The sequence below is a fragment of the Carassius auratus genome, chromosome 2, assembly GCF_003368295.1.
Source record: "Carassius auratus strain Wakin chromosome 2, ASM336829v1, whole genome shotgun sequence".
Classification (NCBI taxonomy): Eukaryota; Metazoa; Chordata; class Actinopteri; order Cypriniformes; family Cyprinidae; genus Carassius; species Carassius auratus.
In genome coordinates, this window is record NC_039244.1 from 12,124,659 (window position 1) to 12,137,291 (window position 12,633).

At 39.7% G+C, this 12,633-nt stretch overlaps 1 protein-coding gene across 1 annotated transcript in view; it reads right to left on the reverse strand.

Annotated features, from left to right (window-relative positions):
- The window catches only part of dpydb (dihydropyrimidine dehydrogenase b), a 153,538-nt gene that overhangs the window by 80,618 nt on the left and 60,287 nt on the right, over window positions 1–12,633 (reverse strand). Inside the window, exons 6-8 of the mRNA XM_026283439.1 lie at window positions 5,461–5,657; window positions 3,867–3,948; window positions 1,898–1,985 (exon numbers count right to left, since the gene is read on the reverse strand). Of these exons, the coding sequence (XP_026139224.1) occupies window positions 1,898–1,985; window positions 3,867–3,948; window positions 5,461–5,657 (367 nt within the window). The remainder of the gene's footprint in view (window positions 1–1,897; window positions 1,986–3,866; window positions 3,949–5,460; window positions 5,658–12,633) is intronic.

A 12,633-nucleotide genomic window follows, 5' to 3' on the forward strand; every position in this document is an offset into this window, starting at 1 on the left:
CTGCCCCTGGAGGAGGCAGACCCAGACCTTGCTTTGCTCTGTCCTGTACACACACTGTGACAGTACATAGATAGAAATCAGAGTTTTAGGACCTCAAAACAGCTGTCTGTTATGGTGAACAGCAGAAGTGGTAAGCTATCTCCAAGCAGAGGATGGCCCACTGGATAGTGGATGCCATCACTTTGGCCTACGAAGCACAAGGTGTGACCTGTTCACTCAGGCTGCGTGCTCACTCCACCAGGGGGGTTGCATCATCCTGGGCACTGGTTTGTGGCGCCTCGGTAGCAGACATCTGTAGAGCTGCTGGCTGGATGACTCCTAACATGTTCACTAGATTCTATAGCCTGTGTGTCGAACCAGTTTTCTCCTGTGTCCTCACCTTAAACCGGTAGTGGCACTGAGATGCCCAGTTCGGAGTCCGCTTGCGACATCCTGGACGCCTGGTTCTCCAGAGAGTCCCCTGACCAGGCAGACCCTGTAGAGTCCAGTAAATGTTCAGTAAAGTGAGGTGACTCCACAGTGTATCCTCTTCTGAATGGAAGGGCACACTTTCCCAGTGTTATCCAAGTTCTACAGTTGGGTTTTGAAGAACAACTGTAGTCGACCTTCTCTGTGTAGAGCCCGGTCCTATCATCTGCCTTGTAGTAAGGATCAGGAGGCCTACACAGGGCACTGGAGGGGGCAGCACCTGTGGCGTGTTGGTAGGGATCCCAATTCGTCGGTCATCACCGATATGACGTCGAGAGTGACCTACTGAAAGGAAGGGAACAGACTTCACAACCAGTAGCTACAGTTGCTGTACCAGCGCTGAGCTGCCGGGTTACCGGCTCGGCTCCTCAGTGAAAGCTTGAATGAATGCGGAGCACCAGCTGCCTCTTAAACTCAAACTGTGATCATCGGCAGCTGGATGCAATAATCGTATGCCAATGTGCATTGGCTCATTTAGTTACACTCAAAGTGGATTTGTCTCTCTGGCCAGATCGCAATTCATTGACTCAACCACCAACATCACCACCGACTCCCTCCTTCAGGGAATGAGGGTTACATTCATAACCGAGATGATCTTTTCTTACATATTGTGGCATACATCTAAATTAAATGGATTATTAAAAAGAATGTAAGGCAGGGACTTGCAGTGCATTCAGTTGGATGTTGATTGGATGGAAGCAGATCTGAATGCGAGTTTGTAGTAGATTGTAAGAAAGGGAGGAGATTTAAAGTTGATTAAATAATTGGAGAAGTCTGGCATAATTCAAATCTTCAGACAAATCTGCCATTTAAATGGAAGATCAAGTTATGATATATTCTGATTAAAAATTGCCATTAAAAAGGGGTGGGGAAAACATAAAAATAAATAAAAGATGCATGGATAATTTACAGTGATATTATTCATTAAGGAAACATATGGTGAATTTCCATTTCATTTAAAAAATCCTCCTTTTGCGTTCAATTGATGAAAAATTAATTTAGTAATTATTTTGACAACATTAAGGTGAGAAATTAACAGAATTCTAATTTATATGTAACTCTGAAGCACTTTTCTCATTTTTTGGTGATCTCTTTAAGGTTAAATATGGACATTAAGTCTGGATGGAATAATGAATTTTCCATTTGACAAAGAGGGCAGTGTGAGTGTCACAGTGAAGACAGAAAAAAAGAAAATTAAAAAGGGAGCATAACACAGAAAGTCACGTCAGATATCAAGGAAAACAAGGACAGAGTTTTAACTTCACTGAGTGACCTCCAATGGAGGAGAACACAGAGACTAATTAGTTTATCAACACAGGGTGTCAGTAAGCACATGACAAACAGATGTATTTTGTTTTTAAAATAAAGAAAACAAAGGTAAGGTGATTAGACACAAAAAGTGCAAAAGAAACTCTAGAGAGGGACTGACCAATGCCAACAAAGACCACTTGGAAGCCCTCCTCCTTCAGCGAGGTCAGAGTCATCCCATTTTGCCCCAATCCCTTCTCAAGAACAACCTGTCGAGCAAAAAATAATAACAATAATCCACACTGCATCTGTCTCAGCTGCCTCCATCTGTCTGTATGATTCACATAAAAAGGATGTTAGCGTCAATTATTCTACACTGCTGTGAATTCCAGGATATAATTACATCAATCATCCTGGAATCTTTGTATACAGACGAGTATAGTAATGTTACATTAGTGCAAACGGAGTAATTATATGGTCACTGTACCGCTTTTTGTTGGTGTACAAATGACAAATAGACCTGTGGTTCACAAGTGGTGGGTCACAGGTCTATTCTTAAAAGGTAACGGGCTGCAGGGGAAAATAAATCAAATAATAGAGAGAGCAAATACAGCAAATAATAAAGTAAACCTAACAATATATTTATCAACATATTCCCATATATTTTGTTGTTGACATTAAAGGCTGTGTTTCCAGTCAGTTTGAACAATATTTTGTCACCTACTAAAAGCCAGTTAAATTAGTCAAGATGCCAACATTGAATGCTTACATGACATTAATCACAAAAACTAACATATGCAAGGTAAAGGAAAAGGAATGGACCAAAACTGAAATTTCGACCGATAGTCAAAAGTTGATTATTTCATGTGACAATGTAAAAAAAAAATACATTTAAATAGTTGTTCTGAATGCTATATGTGAATTTCTGCATCATAACATTATAATATAAAGTATGAAAAATGTATATTCATTTTGATATTTGCTAAATATTACATTTAACACCCTTATTAAATTATTAGTGTTTAAAAGATTGTAAAGACAGAGGAAATTAGCAGCACAATTAAATATCCAATAACATGCGATATATAAACTACTGTTCAAAAGTTTGAAGTTGGAATTATTTTATTTTATTTATTTTTTATGCACACTTTCTTTTTGTGAGTGATTGACTGAAGTGATTGACTGAAAGGGAATGTCTTGGTTATGTATGTGAACCTTTATACATTTTTATACATTTTATAGATTTTCTGGAAATAACTGTGCAACATTTTTCATGATTCATTGGTAGAAAGATCAACAGCACAATTTATTTGAAATATAAACATTTTTAACATTGTATATTTATTTACAGTTACCTTTTATCAATACCCAAACTTTTGAGCAGTAGTTTATATCTAATATCAACTTACATCATAAATGAAAAAGCAAATGATATGATAATGATTTGTCATCCTAAAACAAATATAAAATAATTTATCATATTGTTAAGCCTATGCAATTAATAGTAATATAATTGCATGTTAGTGTTTGATTGTAATGATGACTTTTATGAACTTCTAATCAACTTTTATGAACTCTTCTATTTAGGACCAAGAGAACTTAGACATTTCTTTTTTTCGTTTATTTAATTTAAATTTCATTTTTTTTTTACTAATGATTTGAGTAAAATTCTGTGTTTTTGTTGAATGGTGGAATGGTGGAATCCTCATCAGCATTCATTTTCACATTTAAACGAATTGGAAATGAAATTTGGCTGAATTATTTAAATCTTTTGCTGAAAATGAATAAAGTGCTGATGTGAAGGTCATTATATGGGACTTAGTGTGCCCCTTACCTAACCTTAACCAACCTCAATCAAGTTTGAGAAATCCTTTCTCTTGCCCCTTCTCTCTCTCCAGCTCTCTCAAGACTAAAATCAAATTAATCATGGTCAGGTGATCTGGATGAGGATTATCGATTGCCATTTCTCACCATCACAGCTCTCAGGTAATGGACAGATGGATGCCTTTGCCACTTGCCTCACTAATGTGGCTTTTAATTGTGTTTTGTTAGCTTGCTTTTTTCCCTGCATGGTTATTAATGTCAATGACATTTGGCTGTTGATGGGTTGGAAGGATGTGACATCCACCCCATCTCTCTTTCACTGGTACCTTTACACCAAGATCCTTCATCAGATCAATTTCAAACTGCACAACCTCATAGGGCAAACGGAACTGGGGAATTTCAGCAGTGCTGCAAACAAAGAGAGGGAGACACATAAACATAACTTTTAATATTTGCAATTGTATATTTGTAGCATTATATTGATTAGTTATGATCATGATGCACTGATCGATCAGTCTGCTAAGCTCTGTTCAACTTTGTCTCATCAGCAGTCTTTCTAGCTCATGAATAACGTCCAGTTGCTTTGCTGTTATGCAAATCGATGTTTACGTGAACAAAAACATTTCACAAGTAAAAGGTATCGTTTACTCATCATTTGTGATTAAAATAATAATATTAGGTATAAAAAGATGGTTTATAATTCAGACTTCTTCAGTAAATAACCTTAGGGACAAAGAACACCTGTCCAAATCGCACATGTAATCCCTTGGCTCTTAAGCATGTGTTCCACTCATTAAAACTCCAGGAGGAACATATAACAGAGCAACTTATATTACCAACACAAAACCAAATACATAAATAAAAGATAAATATTCTGATATACACTTCTGTTTGGGTTTTGTAAGTTTTTATTTATTTTTTATGTTTATTATTATTGTTATTATTATTATTATTATTATTATTATTATTAAAAGAAGATTATTATGCTCGCCAATGCTGCATTTATTTAATCAAGAATACAGTAAAGCAGTAATACTGTAAACTATTATTACAGTTTAAAATAATGTTTTATACTTTACTATTTTAAAATGTAATTTCTTCCTCTGAAGGCAAAGCTACATTTTCATTACTCCAGTCTTTCAGAAATCATTCCAGTTATGTTGATTTGGTTTTATTATTATTAACATTAATTTGATCAGTGTTTAAAACGTTGTGCTCCTTAATATTGTTGTAGAAACTATAAAAAAAAATTAGGATTCTTTGATGAACAAGAAGCTAAAAACATAAAAATCTATAAATAAATAAATAAATAATAATAATAATAATAATAATAACAATGTAAACAAGTTTAACGTAATATAAAAATGTTTTAATGTATCATTGCTGATTAAATGTATTAACTTTTGTATTTAAAAAAATTCTTACCCCAAACTTTGAACGGTATTTTCAATACCTAATGTTTAGAAATAACATTAATGATAAAATGACATTAAATTATAATAACAAATAAATAAACAAAAGTCACAATTAATAGTTATATAATTAGTTTGCATGTCCTTAAAATAATATTAATAACATACATAATATCCTTATACTAATAACATATAAAATGTTTTTGAATATTGATGTTTTGTAAGTCTACTTGTTTTCAAAAGCCTATTATAATGAATATTTTAGTGCTTGTTTATTTGATTGACAGTTAAGCAATCTATAGTCAATATAGTCATAGTCAACAAAAACTAGACTACTGACAAGATGAATATGATAGGACATTGATAATGTTTTTCTAGAGAACAACATGACTGCAGTGTTCCACCAGCTAGACCAAGACAAGCAATGTCTTTCCAGGCTGAGGTTAAGAAGATCAGTGCTTCATAAACGTTAGTTTAGCAGAAAAACATTCAGAAACATTTACTCTACCTGAGGCCACCAATGTATTTCTGTTTCTCGAAGATGGTGATGTTGTCATAGCCTAACCGAGCCAGGAAGGAGGCACAGCTGATGCTGGCAGGGCCGCAACCAATAAGAGCAATTCTTGTGTGGAAGCTCTCCGGCATTTTGTGTGCTGCGGGAAGCTCTGGATTCCTGATCTGAGGGATGCCCATCTTACTGAACACCTGAAAACAGCACAGAAAATTCCTCTAACAAACTTCACCTTTATTCTGGCTCCATAAAATACACATTTCCATAAATGCTATTTCCCCAGCACTTCAACCTCTGGAATATTTATCAATGTGCAAATTACAGTTCAAAGTTGACCTCCCTAGAGCTTTTTACAGTAAAGGCACAGATCTGCTCAGGCCAAATGAAACAACATTATGCCATGATTGCCTTATTCTCTTTCCTGTCTTATTGAGCTCCAGAAAGCCTTTCAGGCCCTGTTTGCATCATCTCATTTCAACTGACTGCTTACCAGAAGCCACCCTGGGCATATAATGTGATTTACTGTATGTGATGTACTGTACAGTTCCTGCTTTACACTAATGTAGGCACTGGTCTGTGTATGTCTGCGAACTCATACTGAGGAGAGGAGAAGAGGCAAGCAGCAGCTGATGGCCCTGTGTAGGGCTTATCTAATCAACAGGTTGATAAACAACCCTGGCCTTTCACATTTAAGAAGAGAGGAGTTGTCATCTCTGTGGTGAGAGGTGACGGGGCAAGGCAGCTGATGGGATGGTACAGTTGCCGTTCTCTTTCAGGACTCTCTGGACCTCTCAGAATGATTTTTTTTTTCAAAGAAGGGGGATGTGAAAATGGAGAGATTCACTTTGGTCAGGTGAAGAGAAGAAGGGGTGAAGACGGAAGAGCTATTCATTTGACAGATAGACACACAAATTTCAGAAATAAAGAAAGCAGGTTATTGTAATGCTGGGTCATCCTACAGAAACGCTGCCATTTGTTGACACAACATATGTGGAAAAAATTGCCAGCGATAACCATGTGATTATATGGACATTTTTAGAACACAAAATATAAAGTATCGTTAGACATAACATATTTTTAACAAGAAAATGCCACTAGGTTATGCATTAATTATGTTTTAATTTTAGTGAAATTACCGTATTTTCCAGACTATAAGTCACACTTTTCTTCATAGTTTGGCTGGTCCTGCGACTTATAATCAGGTGCGACTTATCAAAATTAATTTAACATGAACCAAGAGAAATTAACTAAGAGAAAACATTACCGTCTACAGCCACCAGAGGGCGCTCTATGCTGCTCAGTGCTCCTATAGTCTACCACTGAGCAGCATAGAGCACCCTCTCGTGGCTGTAGACGGTAATGTTTTCTCTGGGTTCTTGGGTCTAAATAAATGTGACTTATAGTCCAGTGCGACTTATGTTTTTTTCCACATCATGACAGATTTTTGGACTGATGTGACTTATACTCAGGTGCAACTTATATTCCAAAAAATACAGTAATACACTGATAGACTGGAAAAAATGCTGAAAAAAACTTCCAAGAAATAACTCACATTTACATTTATAAAAAATATGAATAAAAATATGGTAATAGTATTTCATAATATTACTGTTTTTAGAGTATTTTTAATCAAATAAATGCATTCTTGGTGAACACAGGAGACCTCTTTCAGAAACATTAAAGGTGGCATCGGATTCTAAATTCACTTTTACATGGGGTCTTAGCAGAGTATGGACACAACCTTACTTGAAAATCTTACTTGTTTACTTAATGTAACCTTGGTTCCCTGAGATACGGGAATGAGTACTCCATCTTGCTAGATGCATATGGGAAAAAGCCTGAACTGGAGCCTTTTTCATTCATGCAGTGAAACTGCATGTCAAGTGGTTCATGCAGTGTATTAAAAAACAAACCAATGGCTAGGCAGTGGAGTGGCAACGAGGCCCGCCAAGCCTGCAAAAGCCCGCCAGAATGGGCGTGGCATTCTGGCTATATAAGAGGTTGTTCGCCACAGGATTCTCAGGTTACTTCGACTGAAGCGACGACTGAGTTGTGCAGCTACATAGGCTAAAAAGAGGCCCAGCCAGCTGCCTCATAAATATCTGCAATGGACACACCACTGGACCATGCCCAAGATAAGGTGATGCCCTTAGTCAAGTGGGCCGGTACTCTAATGGGGTATTGAAGCCCCAAGGAAGAGTACGCTAGCGAGTTGCTGTCTACAATCCATCTAGAGAGTCTTTGCTTCTTGATCGGGAGCCCTACATTGGAGTTGTGGAAGCAGACAAAAAGTTGCTCCGACAATATAGATTCTCATTGCTCTGACTGGGCAGAGCAGAGATAGCTCACTGTCCTCTTCAGAGGAAGGAAGTGTAATGGTAAGGAGGATGAGGAAGCAATTGTAAAAAAAAATAGTATATTTAATGAGAGGCACACAAGTGAACAGTGGTAAACAGCAGGAACAAACGGGGTGAAGAGAGATGATGTCACAGGTGTCCAGGAAGTGGTGGTGAGTTGAGGCAGCAGGACAGCGTGACGAAGGAACTGAGATGAGCAATCCGATGTGGAGTGGATGGGGTTCCAGAGGGGTGAGGATCCAGCAAGGAGATAAGACAGGAAGAACGGGAACGAGAAACCAGGCATACTATAGGGAGCTTCAAACAACGATCTGACAAACAAAAAATGAAAGAATATATAGGGCATGAAATGATCAATGTTGACGAGAGACACACAAAACTCCACCCACGTAGTGATTAACAGAGACGACTGTTTTACCAACCATGACTTGAAGCGCGGAGAGTGTAATGACCTGTACTCTGAATGGAGAGGAGAGCACCTTAGGTACATAACTGTGCCTGGGTTTCAGGAAGACTTAAGTGTAGTTAGGCCCAAATTCCAGGCAGGCAGGTCTAATAGAGAGAACCTGCAGGTCCCCTATTTGCTTTACTGATGCCAGTGCTAGAAGCAGGGCAGTCTTCAGCGATAACGACAGAATGCTGGCAGACTATAGTGGCTCGAGGAAGGGGCCCTTCAGGGCTCTCAGCACTGTGGGGAAATTCCATGAAGGGATGGTAGAGGGATTCAGCCTCCTGGCACCCCTTAGAAAACAGATGACTGCATTGTGTCTTCCAACCTATTGGCCCTAGATCAGGGCATGAGAAGCATCCCTTATGCAGCAGCTCTTGCAAAAATGACAGCACCTGTCAAATCAAAAATCTAAATTAGTGCTGAAGGGGGCGCTAACAGAGCAGACTCAACTGAGTGAATCTGTGCAAGGATCTGTTTCAGCGTAGTCATCATGAACAACCTTTTCATGAGGACGTGATTCAGGTGTTTGAGATCAAGGATGGGCCCAAGGCCACCATCTGTTTTTGGCCTCAGGGAAGTAGCGGCTGAGAATTGCAGTGAATAACCCCATTTTATTGTCTCTAACACCCAGTTTGGCACTACAGGGATGGCCTGTCAGGCCTCAGCCCATGTGACAAGGAGTTGGATTTAATTGAGAGGCTGGTCACTGTATGGGGACCCCACACTCAGAAGAGGAAATTTGCTTTACCTGAAAATGCTATTAGAAAATTCCTCGTTAGACTAAATACTCTAATAGCAGTCAGTGAGAGGCGCAGTCATATACAAAGCTGTCAGTGATGTTGAGTCATTGGTGACAGCATTCTGCTCCAAACCACCCTGGAGGATTGAGCCACTCGGCAATGAGGGGCAGTGATCTTTACACTGCCAGATCAAAGAGCTGCATGGAGAGTGATGCAAGCGGGGGTTTTGCCGGCATTAAATCACTCAAGCCTGAACGATCATACCCGCGAATCTGCCATTTCTACCTCCAAGTAACTGGGAAGAGAGAAACACAAGAGTGGGGGAGGCGGGGCTCAGCGACTCACACACAATTGGCAAGCTGCCCGCATTTTTGATCTGCATCAGAGGATTAAGCTGCTCGTATAACAAGGTGCACTGATCGTCATTTGTAATACACACTGGCAGATTAAACACCCATGTGTGTCAAGGATTGCTCGAGTATGGTCGTTCAACCCGCAAGCTCGTCGTTGTTTTCTCCAGGGTAACTGGGAGGAGAGAAACATGAGCAAAGGGAAGTGGGGCCGCCTTCCGTGATTGAACAGGGGCAGAAGCCAGTCTTTGAGTGCAGCCATAGTGACACACACAAATTTGAAGCTGCCAGGGGCAGCCTCTTCTCTGATCTACTTAGAAGGATAGAGCTGCTTGATGTAAAGAGGGGCACTGATCTTTACTTGTGAGACACGGATCGAAGCGCAGTGGAAAGAGCAAGTATGCAGGTTCTGTGTAGGCCTGAGATCATTCAGACCCGGTTGCTTAGTTCCCAAGCTTCACCATTTCTCTCTCCGTGGCTTGCTCAGAGAGGAGAAACGTGAGAGCGGGGCTGTGAAAGGCGGTCCGCGAGTGGAGAAGAGCGAGCCACATGCTTGAGTTAGCATTCTGTCACAGTAAGAAAGTAGCTCACTGCCCTTCTGCGGTGGATCCGAGTGTAATTGAGAGAGAGCACGCAGGTGCTACTGTCATGAGATCAGTCAAACCGATTGCTTATTCCCTGACCTCGTTGTTTCCCTCTCCGAGATTCGCTGAGAGAGAAGAAATGGGAGAGCGGGGCTGTTTTCAGTGAAAGACAAGTCTGCGAGCGGAGAAGAGCGAGACTCATGCTCGAATGAGCATTTCATATCAGTGAACACATAGCTCACTGCCCTTCTGCAGTGGTTCTGAGTGCAACGGGGAGAGCAAGCACACGGGTAAAGTGTCGGCATGCGATCGTTCAGACCCCGTTCTTGACTCCGCTGTTTTTCTCTCCAAGGCTTGAGGAGAAATGGGATAGTGGGGCTGCCTCCATTAGAGAAGGTCCACTAGTGGAGAAGAGCCAGACTCATGCTTGAGTGAGCATTCCATCTCAGTGAACGAGCAGTCTCTATGAGGGGTCTGTCCAGACAGATGACGTACTCATTGCTCTTTTGCATCATGAAGATTTCACTGCATGGGATTTCCCTTAGCCCTTCCTTTATCCCCTAGGGGTGTATCAAATTTCTTTTGGTTGGAGGGGTAGGAGTAAGGGGAAGGGCCAGATAGCGGGACATAGATTTTTCGGGACCACACTTCAAACGAAGGGTTATGAATTATCTCGGCAACATGGCTGCCACAGCGAACAAAAAGACACATAAATGTAAGCTTTTTTGGCATAAATATTGATTTTAACGAAAAGTAATCATTTGTCTTATGTTACATTCAAATGTGAGTGAGTTTACTTAAAAAAAGCAATTGTATTCTTTTGTCGCTGGATAATATAATGTAGCCATTCAGTTTTTAAACTGTATTTAATAAAAGTCTTGGGGCAGCGTTGACAAGTTTATTTTCTCCTGTATGTGTGAGCTGCGTGATTTCCGATATGTGTGTGTGTGTCAGTAAGCAGCTCATTAATACAGAACGATAATTCAAGACTCTAATGCACACTAGTATATCCGTGTATTGTAAGAGCTAGATGACGTATGATGACGTGTGACGGCATAGTAATGGTGTCCCAATCCTAAAGGAAATATTTTCTCCCCTACCCCTTGACACTCTGTTTCAAGGGACAAGGGGAAGGGGTAGGCGAAGGGGTATAAAATAGAATTGGGATTGGGCCTTAGTCATCTCTGAAGGAGAAGAAATCCGAGAATCCTGTGGCGAATGCCCGCTTATATAGCCAGAACGCTTTGGTGGGGCTTTGCAGGCTTGGCAGGCTTCATTGCCATAGGCTTGTGTAGCTCCGCTGCCTAGCCATTGGTTCGTATTTTTTTTTTATACACTGCTCAAACCACAGGCCTAGCAGTTTCACTGCATGAATGACAAAGGCTTCAGTTCAGGAGAAAAAAGGCTTTTCCCCATATGTGTCTAGCAAGACGCAGTACGAGTGTAGTATCGAAAGGGAACTATTCAATACTTTTTTTAATACCCAAAAAAACTAAAGTCTCAATTATCAAGCCGTTTTGATTTTCTAAGCAGTATGACATTATACAGCACTGATGGACTGTCCCGTATTAGCATATTTCCAACCTCAGCCAGTTGTACGTTATCCACCATTTTCGCTGTGCTCAAGCAGCTGTAGTGAATGTCTCGGTTACACTTTATTTTAAGGTGTCCTTGTTACAGTGTAATTATACATTTAAGTAGTGGGTAATAGTGTTGTCAAAAGACCCGGTACTTCGGTACCAAGTTGGTACAAAAAAAAATTAAATGTGACGGTACCAGGTTTCTTTACGTACCAGTACCGAGGTCCCGTTCAAACCCCGTTCAGCACTATGATTTCCGCAAAGCAGAAAATGAGGACGGAATCTAAAAATCCAGTCATGAAAATGAAACTTACATTTTAATATGGACAGTCATGGAATTTATCAAAGTTAGCATAAATTAATCAAATCAAATCTTCATATGGACCATTATCTGTAAATGTTAAGCCGCAAAAGTTGTTTGAAATATGAATCAGTGTTCTGCGCGTCTCTGTGTGAATTAATGAATGGCAGAGACGTGCGGGTTTGTTTACTACAGAGACTGAAGCGCATGACGCTTGCATTAATTTCAGCATCTGAGCTTCAGAGTTCTCTCTCCATCAAGCGATCTGAACTTTTCAGTTCATCTCAATGGACGCACAGCGCACCTGTATTTAATGCTCTGTAAACTCTTTGTGAAGGCGCACGACTCACCGTCGCTTTACTGATAGCACTGTTTCACACACATGCAAAGAGAGAGAGAACGAGAGTCTTACCACGCTGAATCGACATGCTATATGTAAACTATTCTTTGTTGTCTTCTCCTGTCAAAATAATGGAGTTCATTTAGAATTATTCATATGCATTTTAGAACAAGCAGAAGACATACCGGTTTCTCCGGTAGTGGGCGGAGCTAATGTGCAATGGCAATTTCATTGCCTGGTGCTGATCTAGTTGTAACACAGGTTAAATGAAGTTAATTATTTTATTTACACATATTAGTTATATGATTTTCCCTTAATAAAAGTTGAAAAGTGATGTATTAAAAAAAGAAAAAAAATAATTTAACTCAAACAGTTGACGTATTAAGTTATTATTATTTGATTTGTGATTGACCAATGAGCGAGCTCCGTCATCACGCACTGTGTGTGGTTGGAGCATAGAGGAGAGA